The sequence below is a fragment of the Artemia franciscana genome, chromosome 3 (assembly GCF_032884065.1).
Source record: "Artemia franciscana chromosome 3, ASM3288406v1, whole genome shotgun sequence".
In the NCBI taxonomy this organism is placed as follows: domain Eukaryota; kingdom Metazoa; phylum Arthropoda; class Branchiopoda; order Anostraca; family Artemiidae; genus Artemia; species Artemia franciscana.
This window is the reverse complement of record NC_088865.1, coordinates 45,887,476-45,902,110: the sequence shown is the minus strand read 5'-3', so window position 1 is coordinate 45,902,110 and position 14,635 is coordinate 45,887,476. Positions and strand designations below refer to the sequence as shown.

Sequence of the window (14,635 nt, the reverse complement as noted above, 5' to 3'; positions counted from 1 at the left end):
GAACCCTGATGGGTCCCATTTTATTGCTGATAACGGTTAATAGCCTCATGACTGACCCCACAGTGCGATGGAAGTATATGGACGACTTGTCAGTACTAGAGGTTTGACTACGAAATATTAAAAGCTCAGTTTTGACACTACTTGACGATGTCACACAGGAGGCTTCTTTGTCGAAGATGAAAGTTAACGCTAATAAATCGTCAGTTATGACAGTTACTTTTCTAAAACCACCCTTTCTTTCACAAGCCCCATTCCTCTCCAAAATCCCCGTCATATGCATTAAACTATGTGGGTTGACAATAACTGCTGACTTGAAGTGGGGTGTCCATGTTCAAAATATCCTAAAACAAGCTTCCCCTTCAGTGTCCCTTCTAGAACTTTTGCTAAAATTTTCTTGACCGAATAAGGATCTTCTCCAACTTTATTTCTGGAGGGAAGTGCTGCTTCGGCACTTCGTGCTCCGCGCCAGATCCGTCACCACCTGTTTTGGGTGTATCGAAACTATTCTTTTTCTCGTCCTACAAGCAAAAAGAATCCAACCAGGAGCACGCCAGATATACTTTTGACCTTACATAAATGCTCCACATGAAGTGGTTTCGATCTCCATGGCTTAGAAAAATAACCTCGTTTGATTCTGTTATGTTGAACGATTTCTGCTGACTGTTTTTTTTTTCTTTATGTCCCAAATAATAAGTTGGGTTATTATGAAATGTTTTTAAGATAAAAAATATCCATCTCCATTTTTCCTTTAGCATCTTTGTCCCTTCAAGATTTCTTTTCTGAACATAAACTCTATCTCCAACTTTGTATTTTTTTTTTAAATTTTATTTTGGTTTTTAGCAATTCCATATTCTGAGTTACTTGCTTTATCGTTTTTTTTCATTCTCATGAGTAGCTGCTGTTTATACTGGTCAAGATTATAGTAAATTTATTCCTCCCCTGTTGACTCCCAATTTCGGGGTTCCAAAAATGTTGTAATAAGAAGCGGGTGTCTTTTAGGGTATTGGAATAGGTGGTATTTATGACAAATAGGAAATACGGTAAATGACTCCGCCAATTATAGGATTCTCGTATAGTGTGAATAGTACTTATTACACAAAGGGATAGGAAAAAGACATTCAAAACATAAAATACATAGCAAAAACTATCCAGAAAGCAAAAACATCTGGGCAGGAACTAACAACAATAAATAGCAAACAAACACTTTCTCAATACAATATCTAGAATTGTGAGAGATAACAATGCTTTGAACGCTGAGCACTGAACATTGAACACAGTTCTGAACTCTGTTCAGAGCTTTGGACCGACTTTGGATACCCTGAGAATTGAAAGAAAGTTTTGAGCGTGATGAAAGGGTTACAAACGTATAAAAGTGTTTCAAGTGTTATGTAGTATAAAATGTTATGGTGAAGAAAAATACGAATTAATTTACAATATTTTCTTTTGTACTTACAACATAAGAAATGGAAATAAAATTACACTAGAATAAAATCTTGAATTGTTAAATTTTCAGCAATTATTACCATTATATATTCAACATTCAGTTTAATTTTATTAGTTCTTTACAAGGGCTGCTCAAGACACATATAGTCTTCAATCAAATACGTATGACGGAGTAGCCTTTAGACTTTTAAAGTTAGGGGAGGGTAAGAGGGCAGTAGACAAACTCTTGTTTGTCGCATTTTTCGCTCATTTTAAGTTTTCATTTGCATATTCACTCAAAGTTTGGCTCGTTTTAAAATTTATTTATCGATTTGTATTCGTAGCTGTTGCATGTTTGTTTCCTGTAAATATTAATTTAATTTGTGTTCATTTCGGGTTTCATTCATACTTTAACAGTAATTTTTTTGTCGCTTTGAGTTGAAATTATTATAGGAATTTATTTCTGCTGGTCCTAAGCTTAATACGGCTCTTTAATTTTCTTCGAAAAATATTCTCTTTCGGTAAGTTTTTTATTAATTTTAACTAACATCCAATTAACAAGAAATGCAGATGCAAAAAATATGCTAATTCACAAAAACGAAACTTCGATTATGTCAGGTTAATGTCCAATTTTTTAAACTAATTTGGATTCAGAACAAATGTTCAGGGCGCGATAGACAAGAGAGGTAACAACAGCTCTTTTAACTTTGGGGGGTGATTGGATTTTAAAATGTAGATATTTGTTGTGTTTTGAGGGTTTTCGGTAACATATAAAATCCAGTTTATCAATGCCACGAATACTTAATGCATCCAGAAATTGTAATTTATTTGCAATTTCAATTTCTAAGGTAAACTCTGGATTTCGGTCATATTTATTAAATTGATCTAGAAAACCCATAAGTTCATTTTCCCCATAATTCCAGAGCTATATTACATGACGCATGTAACTCCCCCAATAAATGTGTTTTAGAAAAATATGGGTTTAAGGCCAAATTTTCAAGGTGTTCTATATAAATATTCGCTAATATCTTGGATAGAGGCGCCCTCATGGGGAGACCCTTTATTTGTTAATAAAATGAATTACAGAACTAAAAATATATTGAATACCTATTACAAATTTTCACTAGAGACATTAAAACCTTGCAATTTATTTTTTATTTTTGTTTTTTCTTCATATGCTTTGCTAAGGATGGTCTAGGATATAAGGTCAACATACTAATTTAAAGTTGCGTTCCACTGTCTTATATAATAAATTTCCCTACTTGTTTATATAATAAATTTACACAATTGGGGCATATTAAATAGTGGCTCGTTTTAAATAATAATTGGGGAAATAGACTTTTAAAGTTAGGGGAGGGTAAGAGGGTAGTAGAAAAACTCTTGTTTGTCGTATTTTTCGCTTGTTGTAAGTTTTATTATAACATATCCCCCAATAATAATTGGGGAAATAAATTTATATAATGGGAAATTTATATAATAAATTCCCACTACTTATTGTGTATGAACTTAAATATTTGCATCCTATTAGCATAAAAACATTTTCAATAGCCTACATAAGACTGACATATGTCAAAAATATTCTATATGTAAAAAAAATCTCTTCTGAACTATTTTCTACTACTTCTTCAACATTAAACACCTTTATAATATTCGGCATCCTTTTAAATGATGCAGTGTCCAATTTCCAAATCAAATTCTCAGAAATCTTGCTTGAGAAAGAGTATATTTCATAAAAAATTTAAAGGGTTCAATTTTCCATACTCTTCTTCGATATAACCTCCCCTAGAATTGTGTATAAATGTTATTTTATATTTAGTGTCTTCTATGTGCTAAGTAGTATCTTTTACAAAAATTGCAGCTCAATTAGAGCCAAAAAGGCAATATATTATAGTCCCTCTCGACCCAATCCTTCTCTAGAACTAGGATATTGGTTTTCGAATGATAATCCAAGTTCGCTTGGTCATAGGCTTAAGTATATAGGTCTGACTATTTCCAAGATAATGCTTATTTAGCTTTTTTGGAAAGGCAAAATAATTTGTTTCCTGTCTCATTTGAATTTACTACCATAGCTGTTACCAGCATATACGCTTTTTGTAGCATCAAAGAAAAAAAACTAGCCCTCATACCCTCTTCCAGCTTTTGTTTCAAGTTCCCATTGTTTTTTCCCAAAGTTCCCAGAAATTTTCAAATGAATAGGCACAGTCATTCCCGATAAACTTTTGTTACTGTGCATTTATAGCTTCGCAACGCAAAATATCATTTGATATACCTTACTCCTTAAACAGGACTAGGTTCTGAGCCCTAACTGGGCTTATGATTTAGAACCACTAAGGTGAAACAAAGTCCATCCCATCTTCCATCTCTTTAGTTCTCTTCCTTACCCCACCCTATGCCATGAAAATTTCGGTTAAACCTCTAAGCTACTCCCAAGATATTCGGATGTGCCAGAGAAATTTTAAGCATGCCTAAAAATTATTGCTGATAAAAAATTTAACATATTATTCATAAAATCCTTTACTTAATCAATTTAAATGGGATATATATATCCAACATATCCCATACGACAAGTATACCTGTCTTAACCCACTCAGGTGTCCCCACGGAATCCATAATAGTGTTTACTACTCAAAAGCTGCCATACACGCATAAAGGGGATTCTTCTCCACCCAAAAAATCAGCAAAATGGATCACCAAGAACACATGCGTCCGAAAATTGCTTCGAATACTATTTTAAGACAGAATCCATCCCGACTTTTCTATCACCTAGAAATTTTTTATCTACCTCTTGATACCCTACCTAGTGGTTCATGATGTGTTATTCACAGCAGTTGCCACTTGCGGAATAAATAGTATGCCCTTCCTAAACGTTCAAACCTATGACTTTTGCTGGCGAAATTCAACGAAGTCTCATCACAATCTTTAATTATAAAGGGTAGTTGCTTTAAATAGCAGAAGAAAAATACAATGAAGAGTCATTAGGTGAAATGACTTCTCAAATAGACGGAATTCTAAGACTTGGTTCTCTTTTTAAAGGCCAACTCGGTTTCCTTATTCCCTTTTGAGTGTCATTTGATCTTCCTGATAATCGCTAGAGACCGACATTTCTCATTAGGTTAACTCATGCCTATCTTTGCCAAGGGGAAGCCTTGTGAGAACTTCGATTCATGCTGTCTTATTTTCACGGACCACTCACCGGTAATTTGGACTCCTTAGATTTTTCTACGCATTACAAACCAGGATTTTCCCCATTACCTTAAACTTGTCTATGGGCACGTTCCCAGAAAGGAGTAAATTTGTCTACTATTCGAAAACTAGGTCTTGCACCTCAGTCAATAGATATTATTGCTTACCATGACTATTTTAGACAGTTCAAATTTGATTCTTATAGCTTTATATTCTTTTATAAAAGTAGGCTAACGCCCAGACCTTTTTTTTTTAATGTGTTTTTGCTTTTGCATTGATGATTTCTCTTTTCGTTATATATATATATATATATATATATATATATATATATATATATATATATATATATATATATATATATATATATATATATATATATATATATATATTATAATATATATCCTTCTGACTACCGGCATAGATATAGACATTTATGACGCTTGATTTTTACACAACTAGAGTTAAAAAACTCCTGATTTCAAAAATGACTTCGAAAAAAATTTTACTCCCTCCTCCTCTACAAAATCCACTGTCTACTCCCGTGGACATCGGTTCCTAACCAAGTAAACCAAACATATATGTCGAAGATATAACACTTTTATTTGTATCAAGAATAAGAAGCAGGAAATCTATTTTCCACTGGTAGTTTAATGGTGGAAAAAAGAAAAGTAGTTTTTGTCAGCAACAACACATTGAAATACTTTACATTCAACACACCAGCACCTCATCCTCATTGAGCAGCCAGATAGGTGGCATATCTGCGTTCTTTAGGTTGTGGTATTCGGGTAAGTGAATGGCTCTTCTAACTCTTTCAGTGGGCAATGGTCGGTACTTAATGAAATTACCATCCGAAATTACTTCACAATCGTCATCGTCTACAACATACTGATCCGGTCTCGGCGGACAGAGGAAGTACTCTGCAACGTGAAAACGATATAAACGGAGTTTGTTCGAGCTTGGCCTGCTATTTTCTTCACGAGCCTGCCTCTCGCTAAAAACATTCGAGCATGCAGAATGAATAAAATGATGAAGGAATCATACGGTACATTTTCTAGTTCTGACAGTGATTCGGTAACAACTGTTCATACGGTCAGCCCTGTCCACTGCACTCATGTACTTGTAGTCAGCTACAGAACCTAAGCAATAGATTGTAATCTGATTCCCCTGCTTTTTGTTCCATCTTTCCACTGTGGTCTCTTCTTCTGCTGCCTTGCAATTACAGCCTTGCGTTGCTATTCTTGAATCAAATCATTCCGTGATGACTAGCTTCCAATCGCCTCGCACAAATGCAATGCTCCCTCCTCTCCCTTTCTTCTTCATTTATTTCTCTGGCTTCAGAGGTATAGTCGGTTTCCCAAATCTATTTTGCACGATTGTGACAGTAAACATTTATCTGCATTTATCGGCATAGAAATTCAAGTAGTTTTGTTGAGTGGAAAAATCGATCAAAGTAGAGGATAGATCCGGGTGGGAAAGATCGAGATAGCCTTAGTACGACTCCATTCTTGTAGTTAAGTATAAGGCCCCTCGGATTAGGCAAACGAAGTTTTAAGGCCAACAAAGTTTGGCTTATTGGGTACATACTGCCTTAATAACGTTTTCCTTGAAATGGTATTATCTGCTCATCAGTTGAACAATTTTGTACCCCGAGAAAACAAAGGCACGCGGCACAGAAACGGTCGATAATTGATTGAACTCTCCACAACCGATTGTTGTTCAAAAGTTTCCTCATCTACAGCAAATTTTAGATTGCTTCGTGCTTAAATTGCTCAGTGAAGAAACGGTTTTTCCTAATATCTTCTGATATCCGGTTTACATAGTACTGTGCCTTCCAGTACATTTCCATTTGAGGATATTTGATATTACTCATCAATATTACAACTCCAAAAATGTCTTAAGTTCGTCACTAGTGACATTCAGAATTGCAGTCTACATTCTGTTCACAAAAACTGTGCTGGTTCTCAGTGATAGAGTAACTTCATATGAATGAACATTGTCAGCCATCAAGGGGCAAAAACGTTCAACTTGCTCCATAACTGCTTAAGCCTGTAATATTCAAATGAATTCTTGTAAAGGGAAGACCTAAGAAAAACACCACAGCCAACGAAGTGGTAAAAAAACAATTGATGTTTTAGCTAGGGGTTACAAAGTCAGTAACTGATAAATCTTACATTTAACTGACAAAAATTGAACCATGTTTATTCTCTTTTACACATTAATTCTATGGTTATGATTGCACAAGATTATTTTTGAAGAAAAAAAGTCTTTGGATTTAGATTCTGCATGGTTTCCAATATTGCATGAGTTTAGATCCCCAAAATAAATTAAAACAGGGATACTTCTGAATGTGGAAAGATGAAAGAGTGTAGTCATAATTCAAGTATAAACATGTGGTGACTGTAAAGCAAAGCACCTGGCAGACATCGGATGCTTTTTGTAAAAATTTTTAAACGTATTTTTTTTAAAATACTGTTTAAGTATTCTTCTTGAATCCCTCCCAGGATAGCGCCAAAAAAGCACTAAGCATGCATGCAAAGTACAAGACCAATCCAATAACATACTTAAAAGCAAGAAAACTCTTAAGTGGCCTGCTGAAAATAAAGTAATAGTTTATAAAGCTCTCATTAGTCTTTTATAGGCTTTGAAATCAATAACTTTTACACGACGATTTTAACTCTCTAAACCACTAAAGAAAACTTAGTTTTCAGTAAAGCGCTAAGTTTTCGGATTTCGTTTGAAACTTTTTTTCGCAAATATTTTGCATAAATTTCGTAGCAATAATTTGGATCGTCTTAAGTTTCAACTTTGCTTTTTACTTTCATCCCAAAAACAATTTTTTTAAACGTAATTTCTTATGGTTTGTAAGTTTTAAAAATATTGTCAATAAACCGCATAAAAGATTTTGAAAACTAATGAAATTAACATAAGTGGTAATTGAGCATCTACACCTACGTATAGCAACTCAATTTGACAAAATCACAAGATATATAAATAAGAATTGTCAGCATTTACAAAATTGGTAGCCAGGTTACTTATTCATGATCATTTCACTTCAATTACTCCATGTCAAAAGCAACACCAAAAAGTTCGAGGAGATTTACAAGCAAGTAAGTTTACCAATATTGCTAACTATCACTAAGAAGGGAAACTTTTCCATATGAGGTTTTAAGGGAAATTGTTCCTGCTGCAGGATTTGTGAGGGAATCCTAAACCTTAGGAAATAATTGATGCTTGGCAAATAGCTCCCCATGAAAGTGAAGTAGAACTTCCCAAAGTAAATACGAAGATTAGGTTTCAAAAATCACGACTAGAAACTTTCAAGAAAGAGCCAACTGCAGTTTGTAAAAGAGAACATGCCCTTGGCAAACAAATTACCAAACTAAGAAAATACACAGACTTACTTTTCTAAATTATCCCCTGAAACTTTCACTAATAGCAAATATTTCCTCTTCTCTAGTAAAACAACTTTGGTCGACAAATAGGTGAAAAGAAAATAATAAAAGTTTATTATAACCGTCAAGAAAAAAAAAATCCGAAACAAGTGCTGAAAGTCATAAAAAAAGACTACCCCACTGCCAGCTCTTGAAAATGACACTCAAGTCGTATCTAAAAATAACTGGTAAAGAGGTAATCTTTTAATTCACCGAAGAAGATATCCAACCTTATCAATATGTAATCGTATTTATACATCAGATACCTGAAAATCATCCTGTAGGGTCTTTTAATAGCATTGGTTCTGGCTGTAGTCAATACAATTACATCTCTAGGTATGTATGACAATTTTGTTCGACGGACAGACGGGAGTAAGAATTTGACACAATTTCAGAAAATTTTGTCTTCAACAGGCCTAACTGTTAGAATTGCACTACCATTTAGAAAAACTGAACATTGAACAGGGGAATATAGCCGAACAATTAAACAATTTAAACACTATTTTAGAGATGGATCAAAAGTCATGAAGACACCACGACGTACAGTAGTATTATGGCATCAGAAGAAAACCTTATTGGAAGACCTGGATACAGACTACCAGTCAATGATACTCAACTAAGAACCAAAAAAAATGTACTTTGTCTGATTCACCTGGAACTTCATAAAAAAAAGTGCCGATTTTTCTTTGATTGCAAATAGGTATTTGCAACTATAAAAGCCAAAAAAGGGAAATTTTTAATTACTTATCTTACAGTAAAAAAATAATTATAATATGAATTCAGAAAGGATTACGAAATTGTCGAGAGAAAAAAATTGCAATAGATTAGTGCCCTACTAAATTGAGTTAAAATAAAATTAAAGCATGCAGTGAATGAACATCATTTCAGGAGTTTGAACATTGCTGAAAGCAACGTCCGTGACTGTACTGTTGGAACTCAATCAGCAGACTACCTGTATGAAGAATACGCGGATACCATTGAACTAATGCAGGTGTTAAGTAATACAAATATGTGCGAAATATGTAGTTTAGAATTAAGAATGTAGTTAAATATCTGACTCATTGAATTACAAGCTTAAACCTTACCCTCCCCTCAATAAAGTGCTAAGAACTACAGAGCTCTGATTAACGGAGTCGTCGATTCTCTTACATCTTAAGCCTATGAATTGTTATAATTCACAAATAACTAATGATTTTGCATGAAAATAATATCAAATTGTGTTTCCAATAAAATCATACAAAAAGAGAAAGAAGAAGAAAACGAAGAAAAAAAGAACGATTTTTCCTTGGATAATATGGATATTATTTTGGGGGAGGAATTGGTCTTAAAGGCCAAAACAACGTCCTCTCCTTCTTCAGTCTACGCATCACTGTCCCTCTCCAACTTTTTTCTAGATCCTTAGGACGCTTTTTTAAGCATATACATTTTTTTTCTTGTCTATAAACACAATAAATAGACAGAAATTTCATCAAATGAATTAACATTATCTTGAATTTAAAAGCAGCTGATTAATAAGGTTAGGATAATGGCAATACTGAAAAATATTTTTGAAATTCTTGTCCTTAAGAAATTTTTTTAAAGCTAATCAGATTAAAAAAAAACTAATTACCTCAGTGACTACTTTAAAGCAACTGCATATCAAAAAAAAAAAAAAAAAAAAAAAAAAAAAAGAAAAAGAGATCTTACCAAAAATGATCATGTCTCTATGGTCTTCGTCTTCGTCAAGATAAGTTGAAACCTTGCATTTATATTTGCCAGAAAGCTCCGTTGTTGGTCGGAAGAGTAGTATTGCTCGATGCATCTTTAACGGATCCTATAGTAGGACAGGACAGATAGAAGTTTTCACTCATGAGTAATTAAAATATGTAGTCCCGGGTACATCACTGAACAATCCTGTTTTAGAAGCCATTTTTGAATGTTCAATTTATTAGTCGTTAAGTGTTTTAGACTATTTTAATTTGAAATTTTATCAGTTTCAATAGCTTAGGACACACAAAGCGTAAGAAAAACACTCGTTTCCCCAATATAGCCTTTGTAGATGGCGTAAACGTCTTTCCCTTTAAAGTGTATTCCAAAATTAATCGAAACACATTTATCATGGGTCATTATGCCATACTTTTACTGTCTGGCTTGTCATCAGAAGACTTGCGAAGAAGAGGCCACAAAACCACATTCGAAGATGGATGGGACCAGACTCAAGTCGAGATTATTAGTTATTCAAAAAATTTAGATTATTTAGGTGAATATTTTAATGCAGAAAACCTTTCAGGACCATTATTTTTACTGCTGACAATTAATTAAGTCACCAAACCGTCTTTAGGCCAACACAACCGTACACGCTGCACCCTCCTCTTAATCTATTAAGAGTTTTATTCTTTGCCCTCGCCAATGGAGTTAATTTAAGTTCTTTCCTGCGACCTCTCCTAGTCCCATTTAAAGCACCCTGCTTTGCTTTTGATTCCAGGTAATCAACCAAATAGCAGGATTGTTTGTAAGCTATCATCCTTCAGCTATAAATTAAAATAACTAGCTTAACTTTTCCTTAACTATGGCCCTAGACAATTTGATCGAGCCTTATTTTCCAACAAGCTTTTGTTTTATTTATGATAATTGAAACGATCACCAAAAAAAAAAAATATTTTATTACCTGAAATATTCTTGGATTCCCTTAGTCTACTGACTTAAGGATGAAAATTTGAGGCAACACGGAAAAAAATTTGTTGGTCGTTTCGGGAGACCTTTTATTGGAAGAAACGGCATGATGCTTAACAATTTTAAATTTGTTTTTGGCCGTAGGTTTCAAACTACTTTGGGATGAGTTTTTTGGCTTGTTTCAGGGTTCCTCTTGTAAATATCTAGCATATTTGCTCAGTTTGAATCCTCCACGTTCTGAGCCATAAATTTTAACTATAACTACCGTAGTTTTTATTGTCCCACTCACAGATTTAACACTATCTTTCTATTCTTCCGAACTTGCAAACATATATACAATACATATACCTTGCCTATTTTACTTTTCACATTTCTGTTGCGTCATTATTCCTACGAATAATTAATAATTATTTATATTAATAATTAATAATAATTAACAAAAAAAACATAAAAAGAGGGAAACTGAAGTAGTTCCCTTCCCCCAAAAAAAATCGTTTAACTCGTAGAAAGTAGCAAAAATGCATACAAATAATTTATGATGCGTTTTACAACGTTTGTAACTCCCCCAAACCTAAAAAATACCCTCCTTCTTGACCGAAAGTCCTCGGTACACCCTTTTTCTTCGGTAATCATATTGGGCCTCTTTAGAACAAAAGTTGGGAAGGTACCCCTCGTCAATAAATTGTTCTTTACACTAAAGCTTGAATTTTGTCCCAAATCTTTAAGAATGACCCCTGAATCACAAAGGCCGTATAATAAATAGTTGAAATTACTAAAAATACTTTAGCGTAAAGATCAAGGTATTTTGGAGGAGACGAACCCCCTTATATACGCAATATTTTCTGTTCGTTTTAAGTTTTAATGCTGCTTATTAATAGTTGAAAAAAACTTATTTTTATTTATTTTCTCATTGTTTTTCTTTTTAAATAATGCTAGAAAATCCTGCACCCCCTTCATGTAAATTCTCTCCTCTCATGATAAATTCCTCCATGGAAAGATCCTCCCACGTAACCCCTTCCTCCCGACCCACACCCACCCAAACGCAAAAACGTCCCCCTGAAAACGTCTGTACACTTCATAATAACCATTACTATATGTAAACAATGGTCAAAGCTTGTAACTTGTAGCCCCTCCCCCGGGGACTGTGGGGGATTAAGTCGTCCCCAAAGATATAGTTATTACGTTTTCGACTAAGCTGAACAGAATGGCTATCTAAAATTTTTTGATCCGGTGACTTTGGGGAAGAAATGAGCGTGGAAGGGGCCTCCTTCCAATTTTTTTGGTTAATTAACAAGGGCACTAGAACTTTTAATTTTCGTTACAATAAGCCCTCTCACGACATTCTAGGACCACTGGATCGATACGATCACCCCTGGGGAAAAACAAACAAACAAATAAACACGCATCAGTAATCTGTCTTCTGGCAAAAAAGAATACAAAATTCTACATTTTTGTAAATAGGAGCATGAGACTTCTAAAGTAGGGTTCTCTGATGCGTTGAATCTGATAGTTCGATTTTCGTTAAGATACGAATTTTAGGGGTTTTACATGTTTTCAAAAGACTGAATTCTCCTCTCTTGTTCTTGGTTGAGATGCCATGTTTGAGGACGGGCAGGACGTTGCTGTTGAACAGGCGGAGCTTAAGCCAGAGAGAGAAAGTGCTCGACCTCCAAGATTTTTGAGCCCGTTCAATTCAGGCGATGACTTCTTTGGCTGTGGATCCTGTGTTCTCAATGGTGCTGCCAAGATATTTGAAAAGGACCACTTCTTCTACGTCGTTGTCATTACATCTGATGTTCATAGGTGAATCGCTAGTTGCCATGCCTTTGGTTTCACTAGCATTGATAATGAGTTAAAAACTTTCTGCTTTTTGTTGAACGCTCGTGAATAGCACTTGAAGCCGTTATTTGCAGGTTTCGAGGATGGCAGTATTTTCAGTAAAATCTAGGTCATTACTCCCCTCCTCAAGAAATAAAAAAAAAATGGATCTCCAAAATATCATTTTTGGAAATGAAATTTTCTAATTGATGAATAAAACTGCAAATTTTATATGACTTTTTTTATACTTCGGGACTTAATAATAATTTACTCAAGCCTTATCATTACGTAATTGATATCTTCATTTCTAAAAAACTTATTGAAACAAGACTTTTTAAGATTGTCAAGAGGGTGAAAGTTGAATTAAATCTATGGTGTCAAACCATAAAATGACAAACCAAGCATCCCGAATCATAAATTGTAGACCACACACAATTACGAAAAGTGAAGACATCTAGCACAGAGAGGCCTGAAATAGCAAACTAAAACATCCTGAGTCGTAAGTTTCGGACAAGACACACACGAAAGCTTAAGAAATCTAGCTCAGAAAAGCCCAAATTAGCAAGCTAAAGACTCCCAAATCATGAGTTTCTGACAACACACATATGAAAACCTAGGAAGTCCAGCTCAAAAAAGTCAAAATTAGCTAGATAATATGCCAAATGATAAGTTTCATGAGATTCAAACCACAGAAAACTAAATTAAACATCCCAAATCATAAATTTCAGACAAGACAACCCAACGAAAGCTAAGAAATCAATCTGAGAAAAGCTGGAACATCAAACTAAACACTTCAAATTATAAGTTTCAGACAACACACGCTTACAAATGGCTAAGAGACTTAGTGTAGGAAATCTCGAAACAGCAAACTAAACACCCCAAATCATAACTTTGAGACACCACACATACGAAAGCATAAGAAAAATAGGTCAGTAAATTCCAAATTAGTAAGCTAAGATCTCAAATCGTAAGTTCCAGACACGTCTAACAACGAAAAACTAACCTAACCATCATAAATTATAAATTATAGACAAAACACACCAACGAAAGGATAAAAAGTCAAGCTGAAGAAAGTCCAAACATCATGAGTTTCTGACAACACTCAGGAAACCTAGCTAATAGCAAATTAAACACCCGAAATCATAGGAATCAGACAGCACAAACCTATGAAAGGCTAAGATACCTAGTAAAGAAAGGCCTGAAATAGCAAACTATACAGCAAATTCATAAAGGTTCAGAAAATACAAACCTATGATATACTATAAAATCTAGCTGAGATAAGCCCGAATATCAAACTGAGCACTCTGAATAATATATTTCAGAAAACTCACACCTGCGAAAGGCTAAGAAATCTAGCTCATAGCAAACTAAGCACCCAAAATCTTAGGTATCAGGCAACACACACCTACGAGAGGCTAGGAAATTTAACTCTGAAAGAACTAACACACACGCGTCAAACCATAAATCATCATACGTAAACTTGCCTAATCCTAAGTTCTCAATCAACTCCCTTCGATACAGAAAAGGAAACATCAACAAAGCTAACACACTCACACAAACACACACACACAGACATAGCAAACTAAACACCAAAAATCCTAGATATTAAATAATACACACCTATAAAAAGCTATAAAACCAAGCAGAGAGCAAACTAACCACCCGAGATTGTAGGTATCACACAACATACACCTACGAAAAGCTTATATACCTAGCACAGAAAGGCTTAAAATAGCAAAATAAATACCCGAAAACCAAACTAAGGATCCCAAACTATAGGTTTCAAACGTCATGAACCTACGAAAGGCTAAAAAAAAAATTAGCTGAGAAAAGCCCAAATATTAAACTAAATACTTCGAATAACAGGTTTCATGAAACACACCTGGAAAAGGCGAAGAAACCTAGTTCATGGAAAACTAATCACTATAATTCATAAGTATCAGACAACACACAACTATAAAAGGCTGAGAAACCTAACTCAGAAAGAATAAACACACACACGTCAAACTAGAAATTATCATACCTAAACTTTCCAAAATTCTTGCTTTTGAATCAACTTTCTTCGAAATAAACTATTTCAAACTTTTCGTAGTAACTAACTTTAAGTAGAGAGTGACCCTTGTCAATAG

The 14,635-nt window shown here is 34.3% G+C and overlaps 1 protein-coding gene across 2 annotated transcripts in view; it reads right to left on the bottom strand.

The window, feature by feature from the left end:
- LOC136025323 (uncharacterized) overlaps positions 1–14,635 on the bottom strand; it is a gene marked incomplete at its 3' end in the record, with an annotated part of 112,309 nt that overhangs the window by 37,883 nt on the left and 59,791 nt on the right. For both annotated transcript variants that reach the window (XM_065701234.1, XM_065701235.1), the window contains 1 exon segment: positions 9,723–9,849. In XM_065701234.1, coding sequence (XP_065557306.1) covers positions 9,723–9,849 — 127 coding nt within the window.